This window comes from Globicephala melas, chromosome 9 (assembly GCF_963455315.2).
Source record: "Globicephala melas chromosome 9, mGloMel1.2, whole genome shotgun sequence".
Classification (NCBI taxonomy): Eukaryota; Metazoa; Chordata; class Mammalia; order Artiodactyla; family Delphinidae; genus Globicephala; species Globicephala melas.
Window position 1 is genome coordinate 98,068,964 of NC_083322.1, and position 16,452 is coordinate 98,085,415.

Sequence of the window (16,452 nt, forward strand, 5' to 3'; positions counted from 1 at the left end):
GCGGCCGGTGGGGATCGAGACTCAGGCCTGGCCTCCGGCCCCTGGCCAGGGAACCGGCCAACGAGAATTCTGCAGAAGCGTGAAGCCTTCAATTTGCTTTCCAACAGCAAATGGATCGCCGGCCGCAAGTCCTCTCCCGCCCCGTCTGGGGTCTCTGGATCCTCAGCAAGGCCCCCTCAAAGGCTGTCCTCTCAGCCTTCCTTCCAGAGTGTGCTACCCGCATCCTCACCCCTCCAAGGCCCTCACCCCACACTGACCGCGCTGACCGCTCAGCAGAGGTCCCACACGTGCTGCGGTGGAGCCTCCCACGCAGAGGACGTGCCCATCTCTGTGGGGTGATGGACCACCCCCCCCGTTTGCCTTTTTCCACTGGTACCTTGGAAGTACGAGGGAAAAAGGGGAGAAGACTGGAGAAAAGGAAAGAGAGTTTCAGGCGCACACCAGTCTGGCCCTTAAATCTTTATCGATACTGAGGGGAACTGAGGCTGTAAAGTAACCCAGCAAGGCCTCCAGAAGCTGACATCCACTGAGGGAAGCAGCCCCAGGCCAGCCCACGGGGTCACGCTGCACAGAGCTGGCAGCTCCCCCATGCTGGCCCCAGGTGGACACGGGGGCGTCGCAGGCGCTGGGTAGAGGCATACGCAGCCTCGGGCAGCGCAGAAGGCCCAGCGACAGCTCCCTTACAGGAACACCTTCTCCTGCTCTGAGTTAAAGGGTTCATCTTGCAGACAGCTCTTGACGGCAGCTCATGCCAACCAAGAGCCCCCGGGCCCGGCTCCCACCTTCCCCAGAACGCAAGACGTTCTGTGGGCTCCCCTCCTCTGGTCTCACCATCACTCATCACAGCAGACACACACACGCGCGTGCACGCACACACACACAAATCCCAGCCCACTCCAGGCACCGGGCAGGGGAAGGCAGAGGTCACCACACGCCCTGGGGCACGGGAGGGACAGCAAACGGGTTCACCCTCCCTAGGCTGCTAGCTCCCAATCATTCTGGGGCACCGGCACCTCCCCAGGCCCAGCACGACTCTAGTGGCCAAAGACTCCCAGTTTTTCACACGACAAGGGCTCAGGGTGGGCGGAACAGAGGGGCATCCCACTGCCGCAGAGCAGCCGCCCTCTGCGCACACGTGCCCTCGCCGAGGGGTTCCGGGGCCTCCTGACAGCCCTCGCTGGCGGAGACCTGAGCCTCCCACACGCCCGCCCGTTGTTTCACCATGGACTTCTCTTCCCACTGCTCAGGACGGTACCCGCCATCCCCTCCAGTCCTCCTGGCCACCTCAAGAATGACCCCCACTGTCTCCTGAAGGCACAGAAAACCGCAGACGTCTCGGTCACATGGGGTCCTGGCGGCTCCAGCTGGAAAGGAGACGGACCCACCCAGCAGGAGCCCCGCCCGGGGGCCTCTGGCACCCCCTGCAGAGCCAGCAACGATGCGTCATCCGCACCAATAAATCTTCTTAGCATCAGTGACCAGAGACCAGAATCAGGCTCCTAGCACTCCACGGACAGGACCGTCAGCATTTTGCTTCAAGTAGTGCCCAACATGCGCCTTTTAAGGTAGGAAGTATTGGTCACATTTTGCACCAATTAGAGATTGAGGTCTGTAATACCCCCTTCATCCCTCCAGCTTAGCAGTTCTGTTTACCTAGATCTCCCCAGAGAGTTTCTAAGAGCACATCAATCCTCTGCCTTTGGATCTTAGAGTATCTGCATTTGAAACAACAATTTCAACCCGCTTTGCCGGCGGCCCCGGCGGCTGTCTACACAGGCGTCAAGGAATGTGCGTGCTCGAAGACGATGCTACAACCACACAGGCTTAAAGGTTTAATAAGCTGGACGGCTGCCTACCTAAGTCAAAACACCTGCAGTATCCAGCGCCAGCACTAACCCTGATTTCACTTGGAGGTGAAAATGATTGCAGGGGGCGGCAAGGCTGAAACTCACTTCCTAAACCGTTAGTAGGTCAGTAGTACTGGCTGTGAAGGAAAACACAAGTAGATCCACTGGGCTGAGATGCAGAACGGAGCAGGCCCGATCCAGGTCCAGGAGACCCACGGCACAGCGACGGGGAAGGATGTACACACAGCAGGTCCCAGGACAATACGGCACAACAGCAGTCCTTTAACGACCCCCGCGGGAGCAAATCCAGAGGGGCCTGCGGACGCCTTCATCTTCCCTGATCTTACGTAAGTGCCCTTAGCGAGAAACAATACACTCAGGTGCTGTTTGTTTGCAATGGCTCCTTGAGAAAGGGCCCCTCTGTTTAGGAGCCGGGTCGCTGGAGCCAGGTCACGGAGCCCCGCCCCACAAGGACAGAACGTAAGTGGCCACGGGGTTTGCACAAGCAGAGGCGGCAAGACGAGGCATGTGGCTGGGAAAGTGTTTACAAGCCCATCAGGGCTCTGGACCACAGCCAGGCTCCTGACGGGCCTGCGGCCCATGCGAATTCCTTAGCGAGGTTACATAATGACACGGCTGTGCTCTCCAACGCCTCTGCCCTCCCACCCGACAGAAGCATGTTTACTGAACACCTGAGGCTCTGCCCTTTAGAAGTTCTGGGGTGGACTCGAAAATCTGACCCTCGGTGCAAGCACATCGCAAAGACGGGCGGGTCAGGTGTGCAGTGGGAAGGTGCCGGCAGTGTCCAGGCAAAGCTGGACAGCGGGTGGGTGTCACCAGGGCCCCCAAGTCGAAGGAATGACAGACGGAGCCCCCTCCACTTTCCCACGTAGCATTCTCAACCCAAAGAGCTCACGAGGCCTTACTTCTTGTAAACGGGACCCCTGTTACCTCTGTTAACCAGTCTCAATGCAGAATCCCTCATGAGGAAAGAGGCAGGTTTATCTGTGTAGGAGGCTGACATCTACCAAAATCAAGGAGGGGAAAAAAAAATCAAAGGAGAACATTCCGCCTCACAGGATGGTGAGCAAAGTGTCAACCTTCCCTGGGAGCTCCCTTCCACTTTGCAGAGCAGAGGCAGGCTCTGCAGACGCCAGCCCAGCCGAGCCCTCTGCCGCTGGGGGGGTGGGCAGCCTATCAAAGCATTCTCTGCAGCTTAGGATTCTGTCCAAGTCACAATCATTGCCAAATTCTTGATGAGAAATTAAACCGCCTACACATTTGAACCTTTACACAGAAAAGGCCCTGAGACATTCCCCATCTGCAGCTTTCTCCACTGAAGGAACGCCCACTGGGTTCGCAGAGGTGCGCACCAAGCGATGACTCCCTAAAACTGAAGGACAGGGCAAACCGCAGTGCAGGGGTCTCCCACAGCTCATCTGCGCCCAGGGGCTTCTCCCGCCTAGAGACTCTGGAAACCAGAGCCAACCTGCACAGCAGGAGGGGAGACAGCTCACGCTGCTCCCCAGGAAGCTCGGCAAACACCAAGGAACGTTCTGCCGCCCAGCTACTTCCCTGTGTTGATCCCTGAGGTCATTTTCAGGTTGAACCAACAGCCCTGGGATTCCAAGGAGCCCACAGATCATGCAGCATGATGCGTCCCCCAGAGATTATGGTCTGAGTGTGGGGATGCCCTGGGCCCGTCCTCCAGGCTGGACAGCACGGCCTCAGAGACTCTCCTCCTCGGACACACTGGAATCCTCTCTCCCACCCGTGGACCTTCAGATCCTGCCTCTGGGCACTCGCGCACACACCAAAGCCTACTTGCAGAGAGTGATCTGCCAGCTCATCTCACTCAACAACTGGAAACTAAACTCTTGGAAGTAGGACCTGTGTGTGATTCCCGTTCACATCCACCATGTTACCTGTTCAGGACACACGCTGTGGGGAATGAACGAGAGAACGAATGACAAATCAGAGCCTAAGGTGCCGGAGAACCACTGGTACCTGATTTCACTATTAACCTTACTAGAATAGGTTTATTCTAGAATGGGTTTATTCAATGGACACAGGTATTACGGGCTGAATTCTGTGCCCCCAGAATTCATATGGTGAAGTCTTAAAGGTGGTTAAGGTAAAGTAGGGTTATATAGGTGGGCCCTAATCCAATCTGACTGGGGAGATCAGGACACAGACACAACACACACACACACACACACACACACACACACACACACACACACACATGAGGGAAGATGATGTGAAGACACAGGGAGAAGACAGCCATCTACATACCAAGGAGAGAAGCCTCGGGAGGTACCAGCCCTCTGACACCTTGATCTCAGACTTCCAGTCTCCAGGACAGTGAGAAATGTCTATTGTTTAAGCCACCCAGTCTGTGGTACTTTGTCATGACAGCCCTGGGAAACGAATACAAGAGGCTAGAGCTACTTTGAGACTTCTTAGAGATCAATAGCTAAACTAAACCTCCTAGGTCATCATTTCCACGAATGGTGCAAGGAAAAATTACCCTGTGCGATGGAAAATTACCCATGTCCAGCTGTAACCCACATCGTCCTTCTCCCATCTGATAACGTTGCAAAAAATAAGTGCAGAGTGTACAAAAATGAACTGTAAACACAGGAAGTATAAATCAAATAATAATTCAGTCCGAAAATACTCCATGTTAAGAACATGGTGCAGGAAGGGGATGGTTTTATCAAGTTAAGCATTTCCTGTGAAGAGATCCCTATTTGCCGGCCTTTCCAACGAAAGCAAAAGTTCACAGGGTGACTTCACGGCCCAGAACATTCCCCTCAAGAGACCCCATGGCGACAGGACACCTGAATGCCAGCCCTCTCGGGTTCCTGCAGCATCGCTCAGGGCTCATGCAGCCGGCTGTCCCCTCACGCAAGAGGCAGCTTGCAGTTCTTGCTGGGGTGTGGACTTGCCCAGGGACTCCCGCTTCAGGGGCGGCTCTGGGCAGTAAGCTGGGGACGATGGCACACTGGGCACAGGGTCCCCTCCTGGCTCCCAGCAAGCGTGAGCCGCCACCCCTGAGGAGCACAATTACTGGCTCGGGAGAGGCTGGGACCAGTCAGCCGCCTGCCTCAAGGGCTGGGCACCCACTAGGGAGGCAGACGAGGTACCCAGCCATGACGCATCATCAAACACGGCCTCAGGGAGGGCACAGCCGTGTGCCCCAGTCGTGCCTGATGTGGGTGACACGGGTGCGAGGCATTAGCAAGACCCAGAGGAAAGGGCCATGGGGCCGTGTGCAGAACAAACCAGATAATACGGGATCTCTGGGGCTAAGTGATTGAGGGCGCAGGACACCCAGGGGATCCTATGCCACATACGGGAGCCTGGACCCTCTCCTCCCCCCGCGGGGAGGATGCTGGGCCACGGCTGCGGAACGCCGTGCTCAGACGGGGTCACGCTGTGAGGGCCAGGGCTCAGGGATTCAGGATCCATGTGGGGAGAGGATCTGCACGACTGACGAGAGAAGTGGAGCCAGGGGACGCCAGGACGAAGCTCCCACGCGGAGTCTGGGGAACCGGTGGGGACGGTCCTAGAAAGCAGCAGAATGGAGGCCAGGGGGCTGGCGGGTACCAAGGGCTGAACCTGAGGCCCGAGGACCGAAGGCAGAAGTGGAGAAGAGACAGCGTGGGCCCAGCGAGAGAGACACGGGGCCAAGAGGACCAGCACTCGGGGGAGACGGATGCCCAGAGGACAGCAGCGCGGAGACCCGCCAGGAGCCGGAGGGGAACCGGCAGAGGGGCTCCACAAAGAGAAAGGGTCCACGTGACAGGCAGTGCCACAGAGACGGCCACGGGGATGCGGTCCCTGGGATGCGGCCGGAGGGAGGAGAGAGGGTGCGCAAACCATCCTTTGCCAAAACCTGGCCAGGAAAGCGGGCAGGCAGAGGCAGGGGTGCCCACAGGGGAGGAAAGGCCTGATCGCCAGGCAGAGAGAGGCCAGTTCTTCCTCCCCAGAACCTCCGAGGAGGGCTGCAGCCCACGTGCTGAGGCCCACACCAGCCTTCTTGCCATTGCTCCCACTTGGGCCTGTGCCGCACCCCACCTCTGTGCCCCCGTGACCGTGAGGGCCCCTCCCAGCGCTGTACGAGGAGGAGAGGTCCACCCACTCTGACGGCTCTAGGCCGACGGCCCCCTAGCCACACCGATGTCCGCCCTTCACCCTCCCCACCCGGGCCTCGCGCGCCTCCAGAGGTCTCGGGCAGGTGCTCCCTGAACCCTCGCTGGCCCGACGCCTTCACCTGCAGCTGCTGCTTCAGGATGTGCCGCTCAGCACCGAGCAGACGCACACGTGTCCGCTGGAAGGGAAGCTTTTCGAGCAGGGCCTGATAATCACACTTGCGGACTTCCCGCAGAGAAGTAGCAAAGCAGGCACAGGGAAGGGCGAGTCCCATTGGGCCACTGGCTCGAAGCCACTTACCAATATACCTGAAAAGAGCCAAGGGCTGAGCACACGCGGCGACAGGCGCCTTTCACGTGGCCATGGGTGCCCAGAGGCACCATCTTTCATCTGCAGACGGTGCAGGCGACCGCATCCCAAACTCCCAGGCCAGTGCCTCCCTGCTGCAGCAGGGCCGGCTTCGACAAGCTCACCGTGTGCCGGGAGACGGCTCCCAGCGCCTGCAGCGGCACCGGCTGGCGGACACCGCGGGGTCCAAGCATGTCTGCCAGCGCCTCCTCCCCCAGCCCCGCTTCCCAGCTCCCCAGGGCCAAACGGCAACCACCCACCTGGGTCCCCTCAGAACGACCCCACCCGCCTGCTCCGACCACATCCCAGATGAAGCTGGGTGCACGTGATACTCAGGTAGGCGCCCTGCTCGCAGGCGGCGGTGCCGACGTGGGCCTAGGACAGCAGTGAGGCGCGTCAGGCGATCGCCCGGGGGCACGGGGAGGTGGTGGCCACCCCCAGGCCAAGCCTCAGTGGGCCCTCGGTCACAGCGCGAGGCCCTCACCCCCCGCCGGCTGCCCCAGCTCATCTCATCCCCACGACGCTCGCCTACGGTACTCATGCAGCAGAAGGGGGCTCGAGCGTGGACAAGACCCGTCTGAGGCCACCCAGTCCCCTTAAGCCGTAGACCTGCTGGGAGCCCAGGCGTGGGACCCAAGCCTGCCAGGCTGCGTGATGCCCCTGTTGGGCCTGCAGCTCCCAGTCTGCTGTCGCTTGTACGTAGCTGCAGGGCTTCCTTCCTTCCACTCGAGACCAAGGGCTTTCTCCCCCGCGTTCTCACTACCTCTCTAAGTCACAGTCCTATAAGGGTTACTCTCAAGGGGTGATTCAGGGCATTTTCAGGACACAGAAAAGAGCTCTGCTAACACCACGTTTCCCAAAAGAAGACGGCAAAATCCAAGTCCTGCACGATCTGGCTTCAACCTCCCGGGACAAGTAATTCCCACAAGGTCATCCTCAAGGCCTGGGAACTGCTGCACCCCCTGCCCAGGGCCTCACGCACACCTCTGAGGGCGCTTCCGGCTGGACCCCCGGCCGCCGGCCCCAGCCAGCAGGACCCACGCTGCGGCGCTCTCTGGATGTCCCGGCCGCGAGACGTCCACTTCCCCCGCCAGGCTCCTTTGGGACATAGACGTCCCTGCGTCCCTCCCTTCCTTCCTGTGCTAGGGCCCAACTCAGACGTTCCGAAAGCTCAAAATGGGACCTCTGGACAAATAACAGTACGAAAGGAAGCAGGGAGGGAAGAGACAGTGGGAGGGAGGGAAGGAGGAGGAGGGAAGGAAGGAGGACGGAGGAGGGAGGGGCGCAGGGATCCGGGGCAGATGAGGTGACTCGCCACCACCGGCCTCTGGGCTGGCAACCTCCTGCTGCCTCGGGAAGACCCTGCAGCCACCAGCCCGCAATCAGGTGCTCTTTCTTGGAGGGGGAGCCCCTCCCTCGGGTCATCACGAAGGGACCCGGCCGACTACTCATCACGGACCCCAGGGAGCACCCAGCCTGGCCATGCCGACTCCAAGCCCTCTCCCAGACCAGGGGCAATGCCCAGCCGGGCGCACGTCCCAGCAGCAGCTCCGCCCTCTCGCAGACGCTCTGGGTCTCTTGGACTCCTTTTTAAAGGAGGAAAACTAGACCCAGAGGACAGAGCTGGTGAGCGACAAAAGTCACAGCCAGGTAAAGCCCTGGCTGGCGCCCGGCACACAGCAGGGGCCCAATAAGTGCTCAGCCCTTTGCCCAACAATCCCGGGAGGTCCAAGGAGACTCGGCCAGGGCTGCATGCTGGGTAGAGGAGCACAAGAGTAGGGGCGTCCCTCCCCTGCCCCGTCCCTCCCCTCTCTCCTAACCACAGAGATGGGGAGGCCACGAGCTGCTGTGCAGAGCCAGGAAAGAGAACCCAGCCCCAAGCCCTCCTCCCTCGGGGCAGCGCAACACCGTGGCTGAGAAAACAGGCTCGTGGAAACGTAGCAACCACCCTGCGCCTCGGCTCTCCCACCCATGAAACGGGATACTGGCTCTTCCATCTCAAGGTCGAGGAGAGGGTGAAAGACCATGACTGTAAAGTGCTCAACGTGCTGACTTGGAAACAGAGCCGTCTTGCGGTTGGTCTGCTTCTTCTTCCCCCTCATGCGCCTTCTGGGCCTGCAGGTGCCTCTCTGGACACAGACCCCTGAGGCCTGGAGGTGGAAGGGGCGCCCCCTGGGGAGCCCGCCAAGGGGGCGTCAGCTGTGAATGTGCCCGGGATCTTTACCTTTGAGAACCTTCCTGAGAACGCAGGATGGGGCAAGGCGGGAGTGCACCAACCACGAAGAAAGGGTGGAAAACCCAAAATATTAGGAGAAGTTAACGAGACTCCTCAACAACACTGGACGAGCCACTTAAATCAATAAAAAGCCAACTTGTGAACCATCTTATCTTCTTGTCATGGGGTGTCCTGGGGCTCAAACAGATTCCAGGAGAGCTATTCTGTGCCCGCGGGAAGCACGCACGTGCCTTAAAGGTTTTCCTGATTTCAGACAAATTTCTCTTTTTTTAGATGCATGCACTTTTTTATATTCAAGATAGAAAAAAGGCGAAGGTGGAACAGAGCAGGGTGTTGCTTCTGCCCCAAGAATCAAAACTATCTGGAGAAATCACTGTTTCAGTCATAAACCAAGCTGCAATACACTAGCTGTATTTCCCATCTAGGCCACTAACGATAAAAAAACATTTTATGTCTATGCCCAGCCCTGGAAGGCCTAGGTCATGTTGAGATTGCACACCGTGCTCAGGTAACTGGAACCCTGGGAAGCGCAGTGGCTGAGCTAGGACTGTAATTTCAAGGGTGCACACAGCAAGCGGCTCTACCAATTGATCTGTTCCTTTCATTAAAATAGGTTCGCTCAGAAAATTAACCCACTGCCTTAAGGTAGAGGCGACTTTCCATTCTTCCCTCAGGTTTTGTCGGGGCCGGGGTAGGGTGGGAGGAGGCTTTCATGTTCTTGCTTTAAAATGAACTTGCTTTTACCTTTCCAGGTATGATTACTGGCAGCAGAGGCAAGGCCGTGACACTCACCATGATGTCCCCTTTCAGGAGCTGGGCTGGCTCTATGGCGATATAGATCCTGCTTTGGTTTTCTGGGCCGACGTTGCTTTGGAATAAATGAGAAGGTACATCATTACGCGATTTCATGATTTAATGGAAAGAATACGTTCTGAGAAAAGCAACCCCACAATTGAAATTAAACAAACTATCCTGCTTGGCCCAGGAATCCAATTCCTCAGACTCTCTCCTATGAAAATGAGTCCAAAGAACGTATGAAAAACCAACAGGGCCAGGCAGGGCCCTGAGAGCAACGTCACAGCCAGCGCCCGCCGGCCCGCCCCAGGCCCGTGCACGATGGAGCGCGCGGCGTAGAGAACTGGCATGCCGATGCCAGCAGCCTCTGTGGTAAGCAGAGGGGGAGGCTGCCCAAGCTTCACCGGTGCCTGGGTCCAACAGGGTCCGGACACGTGACAACAGTTCATTCTGAGTGAGGACACGTGCTAAGAACATTTTTTACCTTTATTCATTTTCCATTGATGTGCATAAAACGCTTCTCCAAACAAAAAAAGCAAAGCAAATAAGTCTAGAATTAGTACATATTCTGGAAATGTCTGCCTGACCTTTGTCTAAACTGCAAAGGGGAGAGAAAGGGAGACCACCATGGCCCTGTCCCAAGACCCCGATGTGTTTACTTCCACACGGTGTGCGGGGCCCTCTCCTTCCCCCAGGTCCCAGCGTCCACGTCCCTTCACAGAGCCAACTGTGTGACCGCGGCGAGACACCTGCTGGGCAGGATGACGGGGGCACTGCACCCACGGCTCCCCTTCCGTCCCCTGCTCTTAGCTCACCTGGTTTCCCCCCCCCTCACCCCTCCAGAGGGAGAGGCAGCCGGGAGCGGGCCCCCTCCCCGCCGGGCCCTCCGGAGGCCCCCGAGAAAGCAGCCACACTTACTAGATCCCCGACGTGTACATAGGCTGCATGGCTTGGTAGAGCTTGAGAAAGGGCCGGCATGCTGAAAGACACGCAGAATCGGCTGTCAACACGCGGAACTGAGGGCCAGCGCCAGGCGGCGCGCCTCGAGACCCTCACCCCGCGGGAGACACCCACCTCCGCCAGAGTCGAAGTTGGGGGTCCCATGCAGGATGACGAAATGCAGGAACAGGGGCGAGGCGTTCATCTTCACCGTTCCCGACAGGAGCCCGCTGAGGAACTGCACGTACCTGCGAAGGGCAGCCAGCTCAGGGCCCCTGCACAGCTCCCGAGCCCAGGTGGGGCCGGAGGGCAATGAGGAAACCCGCCTGCACTTCCGGGAGAGAACCCATCCTGACCGCTCACAGCAAGGAGGGTGGACGCACCCCAGGCCCCGGCCCACGCTCTGCAGAGCATGGCCGAGCCCACAGCCCACCGGGCGTCTCTGGGCCTTGCACGCTGACATGGCCGATGACCTGGAAGCACGGCCAAGGGTGCTTCCTGAGCGTGAGCCCTCACACGCGGCGCCTCTCGCTCTGCACCCCGAGTGCCGGTGGCATCGCTTCTGTCCATGGAACCCACAGCCAGGCAGGGCTGGGCCACGGGGCTGGCACGGTCTCCCCGCAGAGAAGAGGAAAGCAAGAGACCTGCCGTCCCATGGGCGCACTCTCTGAACCAAACCACACGTCTGAGGGCATGAAGGTCACTCGGCTCAACTCTCAGTCCTACCCACCCCGCCTTCTGCTCACACTAGGAAGCCTAGTGGGAGGCTGGGGTCCACACCGCAGCCCACAGGAAGCCTTCGGATGCCACAGCCCACTGCGAGAGCCTCCCCTACCATAAAGGGCACGAGCGCCCCTGAGCTGCACTGCCCTCCCGTCTTCCGGCTTCTCTGTGCCCTCCCTCCTCAAGGCCCATCTCAGCGGCAGAGCACACGTCTGCCGTGTGCCGGGAGACCTGCCTTCTCTCTGAACACCGCACACAGCCTCGCGCGCCATGCTGACGGCCCCGCACCCTGCGTGGGTGCCTGGCGGCCTAGAGAGAAGATTGTACCCTGGAAGCATTGCCTCACTGGTTCCTCCCGGGGCACAAGGTGGCAGCTGTGACCCCAAGTGGGCACACACCTGCCAACTCTCAGATGCCGCCTGGCCTCGGCCTCTGCCACCACCTGGAGTGTGTGACTCCGGAGCAGAGCCAAAGCCTACCCTATCCAACATCTCTGTGCATCTCTAATGACTACACAGAGCCGCGCAGGCGCAGGAAGGAAGCGTTCACTGAATCACCAGGCTGTGCGGCCAGCACGGCGTCCTCTATACCCTCCAGCCAGCCCACCGCAGTCCACCCCACTAGGAGGACCAGGGACCACCCCTTCCTCCCTAGGACCGAAGGCTAGTCAAGCTCAGCCTACTTAGGTTAAAAAAATGCTGCTTTTCTCTCTCTGGCTTATTTCACTTAGCATGATGTCCCCAAGGTCCATCCACGTTATCACAAATGGCAGAATTTCATTATACTTTATGGCTCAGTAATACTCCACTGTGTGTGTGTGTATAAACACACACGCGCACACACACACATGCACACACGCACACACACACGCATTTTCTTTATCCATTCATCCACTGAGGGACACTTGAGTTGTTTCCGTATCTTGGCTATTGTGAATAAGGCCACATACAATAAACACAGGAGTACAGATAGCTCTTCAAGAGCCTGTTTTCATTTCCTTCGGATATATACCAAGAGCGGAATTGCTGGGTCATGTGGTAGTTCTATTTTTAATGTTTTAAGGAACCTCCGTACTGCTTTCCATAGTTGCTGCACCAATTTACATTCTCACCAAGAGTGCACAAAAGCTCTCTTTCCTCCATGTTCTCGTTACCACTTGTTTTTTCTTGTCTTTTTTTTTTTTTTTTTTTTTGCGGTACGCGGGCCTCTCACTGCTGTGGCCTCTCCCGTTGCGGAGCACAGGCTCCGGATGCGCAGGCTCAGCGGCCACGGCTCACGAGCCCAGCCGCTCCGCAGCATGTGGGATCTTCCCGGACCGGGGCACGAACCTGTGTCCCCTGTGTTGGCAGGCGGACTCTCAACCACTGCGCCACCAGGGAAGCCCTCTTAACTTTTTGATGACTGGCATTCTAACAGGTGTGAGGTGATATCTCCTTGTGGTATGATATCACTCATAATATATGGAATCTAAAACAGCCAAACATATAAAAGCAGAGAGTAAAATAGCAGTTAGCAGGGGCCGGGGGCTTTGGGGACAGGACAGAATTTTTAAAGGGTACAAACTTGCAGTAGGTAGTAAATATGCCCTAGAGATACAATGCACAGTGTAGTAAATATTGTAGTATAATTATCAAACTTGCTAAGAGATATAACTTAATTATCCCAACCACTAAAAAAGAAATGATAATTACTGTAACGCGACAGAGGTGCTAAGTACGGTTACAGTGGCAATCGTATGACAATACGTGAATGTAACAAATTAACCCCGTAAGCCTTAAATTTACACAATGTCATTTGTCAAATACACCTACATTTTTAAAAATATCGAATTTACACCAGCAATTCAGATGCAGTCCGTTATCTCAAGCAGCTGACTTTGCATACAAAGGAAACTGAACAAGAGAACATTTCTAGTAAATTTCAAAACCAAAGTTTAAAAACTCTACTTGAAATCTATCCTTTTAGAAAAAAATGTTAGAAAAGAACATTCACTTCAGCTTAGGGGCCCCTCTCGGTGTTTCAGTTTTCCTGGTGGCAAACCGCTCTTCCCTTTCAGAAGAGGACAAAACCTCACCCAAGTCACAGAGTCCAGACGCAAGCCCTGGAGGGCCCGGGAGGCCACGTGGCCGGGCCGTGGCTGCAGGAGCCTGGCCACCAGATGGCCCCACGTGCCTTCCCATTTTATCTTCTATGTCGACAGCAGACGTGCAGACACGAGAATATTCAGGTGGCCTGTCCAGCTACTTTTTATCACCTAAGTGCCACGCACTGCAGATTTCTGGGTTCTCCGGCCATCACCACCCCCACTGCCGGGTCATGAGCACAGGAAAAGGGATCACAGACGCTGAGTTGGGGCCATGAGTCGCCACCTGCTCTGGACAGCAGTCTCCCCGCCTCCAGCACGGGTCACCAGACAACCCGCTTCCTCGGCCTTGTCTGTGGCCCAGCTGCTGTGTTCACTCTGTGGGCGCCTGGCCGTTCGCTCCTTCTACACTGACCTCAGGTGGCCCTTCACTCTCTGGACATCCAAGGGACCCACGAGCACACAGACCAGGCATCACAGAGGAGGGTGAGGGTCAGTTTCCGTTTTACATTTTGATGTAGCCGTGGAGGGTCCTCCCCTTGCCCTGACACAGCCTGGCCGGCGCCGTTGCCCAGCAGCCAGAGGGGACATGAGAAGGTGCTTCTTTTAGGTGGCGTGTCGGCATGACCACAGAAGAATGTTGATTCCCTGCAAGCTCCCAAAGAAGGAGCCAGAAGACGAGGGCCAGCCCTCACATGGGGTTAGGGACCGAAGGGAGGGAGTGCCCAGTCCTCTGTCTGGGACCCAGACACGGACGCCTGCCCTCCTGACCAGTCCATCATGGAACCAGTGCAAAAAAGCCCTTCTCATCTGCCCTTTAGAGAAGGCTGCTTTATATCGATTCCCATTTTAGGTAAATCAAAGACGTCAAATGTTATTATAAAATGCAACTTACTTCTTCCTTCACATGCTTCCTTGATAAGGAAAAAATACAAAATCGTTTTATATTTCACGGCACTTTCTATTAATGAAGCGCTACTTTCCAGCAATTATACTGCCTAACTTTGTGGAGCTAAAGTCATTTTGGGTGCTTGTTCATAGGATGCAATACAAGCACGATTTCTGAGTCCAAGTTCTGGATTTTGTGATCCTGCAGAAGTTTACCATAAGGCTTGTTAGCGGCATGACTGAGATCAGAACAGCCTTTAAAGAAAACCTCATGCCAACCCCATCACCCCGCCATCCACCTCTTAAGAGAGGGACGGGTGACAAGGGTCCTATATGTACTAACTTTTGTAAAGCGTATGGACAGAGTGGAGACAGCACCCTTGTCCCTTCCTTCCAGCTGTGATGAGTACAGTTCTGTGGCTGACGGTGGACATAAATGAGCCGGACGTAAGCCTGGGGGTGCCTCACCTGTGACCCCAGCCCACCACCAAGCACCCAGGCACGTCAGCATGGCCACCGGGGACAGCACAGGCCCCTTGCTTATCTCCGGGGCTTTCCTCCAGGGCCTGCAGGCAACTACCGGCAAATCCGAAACTCCAGATCGCACAGCTGAGCAGCCGTCGGCCCAGGCTCCCCCGGTGACTGTGGCCTCAGCCCAAGGGGCACTCCTGGCCCCCTGGGGGCTCATGGCAGCGGGTGAGGGGACACTCAATGCCATAAATTAAGCCTATCTCCTCTCTATGCACCACCGATGAGTGTGTGTGATGGGGGAGGAGTAAAGAAAACCTCTGTATGGGAAAACACATTTTTCAAGAATTTTTCATTGGCATGGCCTCATCCTGCTATTCCCAGAACCCTTTCACACCCTCATCGGTCCCTCTGACCAGCAGGCTCAGAAGCTCTGCTGCAGGCCACCCGAGCGTGACCCGGAAAAGAGAATGCTGTTCTTAAGTCCCAAAGACATCACATACAAAACGCCCGATAAAAACAACAAAGTTCGTTGCTAATATACGCCGCTAATACAATTGCTGCTGCAGTCAACAGTGGAGCTAGCCACCGCCTGCACTGTGGGAGAGAGAGGACAGGTAAACAGGGCCCGTGTGGCAGGAAACTACCTGGAGAGCCGCCATCACTCCCAAAGAAAAACAATTCAGGCCACGGCTGAAAATAAGAGGGAAGAAGAGCAAAGGCAAGGATTCCACAATTAGTTCCTCCAGAAAAGTGTGGCAAGGATGAATGTCAACTCTTGTCTATGTGATATTCACCCACAGCACTGAAGGAAAGGTGTGTACGAATGAACGGACAGGGTGTCAGATGGCCTCTCAAAGCCCATCCCAGTGTCTTACCCGAAACAGAAAGTCCTCCCTGGTCAGCGCAGCTCTCACAGCCACACACGTCAGACAGCTCACCTGTCTCCCAGCTGTGCTCTTCTTTCTTTCGAGGGAAATAGCTCCCTGGGGATGAGGTTTTCCCCACTTCGTCGCAACTAGCAAGTACGATTAAGAAACCAAGCTTGCAGCTGGCAGGGCACTAACAGAAGAGCACACGCTTCCTTCAAGTTCCAAAGCAGCTGGAAATTTGCAGTTGTTCGTTGCATTATTTATAACCTCTTTCCAAAGCAGAAACTTACATGTGGAGTTTCCCTAAATCTTCCTACATATGTGAGTTGTACTTGACATAAGCTTAAATATCCCTGAAAACAAGTGTGAAACGATACTTTTGTAAGCAGAAGGAGCCACTGTGTCGGCCCATCTCTCCCTAAGGCTTCCCGGTGTCACCTCCATACACTCAGAGTGGCTACAGCTGCAGGGGAAGCACGGATGGCGGGGAGACGTGGGCAGGGCCCCATCAGCTCTGGCCTGTACGCCAGACCCAGGCTCGCTGGTTACCTAACGTTCCCCGGCACTTCCCCGCCCCGGCCGGGCTGGAAGGATAACACACCTCAGACCTCTTCCAGGCGACCCCCTGAGGGATGGCCCCGCTCCTCGAGCCCGCCCTGCAAGCCGGGGCAAGAGGACATGCGGAGTGGACGAGGCACAGGGAGCCTGCTGGCCTCAGCGGCCGCACTCCCTCAAAGACACATCCTCGGAGGAAGGATCTGCACGTCTGCTTCTCTCGGCAGCCTTCTTGCTTCAAGTTCAAGGTTCTTTCAGACACTCAAGGCATCATGTCAAAAACTACAGAAATATCAAAACCCAAATAATGCTGTAATGTTGGGGAACTTTCCAGCAATTAGAAACACCCAGGAATCCAATCCTGGTGTCTGCATGCCCAGACTTTTGGCCTCCCTTCCCTCTACCTCATGGGACACAGGAATGACCCCCGCCCAGGACCTCCCTGGGCTCCCTTCTTCCGCACACCCTCAGGAGAGGTTTGCTATCCCCAAGAAAAAGCCGGTTACCTGTCATTTTCCCCACTAAACTCAAAGGGATGGG

At 56.5% G+C, this 16,452-nt stretch overlaps 1 protein-coding gene across 4 annotated transcripts in view; it reads right to left on the reverse strand.

Annotated features, from left to right (window-relative positions):
- TNS3 (tensin 3) overlaps positions 1–16,452 on the reverse strand; it is a 332,998-nt gene that overhangs the window by 98,031 nt on the left and 218,515 nt on the right. For all 4 annotated transcript variants that reach the window (XM_060304905.1, XM_030871279.2, XM_030871276.2 and 1 more), the window contains exons 11-13: positions 10,459–10,571; positions 10,303–10,363; positions 9,382–9,457 (exon numbers count right to left, since the gene is read on the reverse strand). In XM_060304905.1, coding sequence (XP_060160888.1) covers positions 9,382–9,457; positions 10,303–10,363; positions 10,459–10,571 — 250 coding nt within the window. The remainder of the gene's footprint in view (positions 1–9,381; positions 9,458–10,302; positions 10,364–10,458; positions 10,572–16,452) is intronic.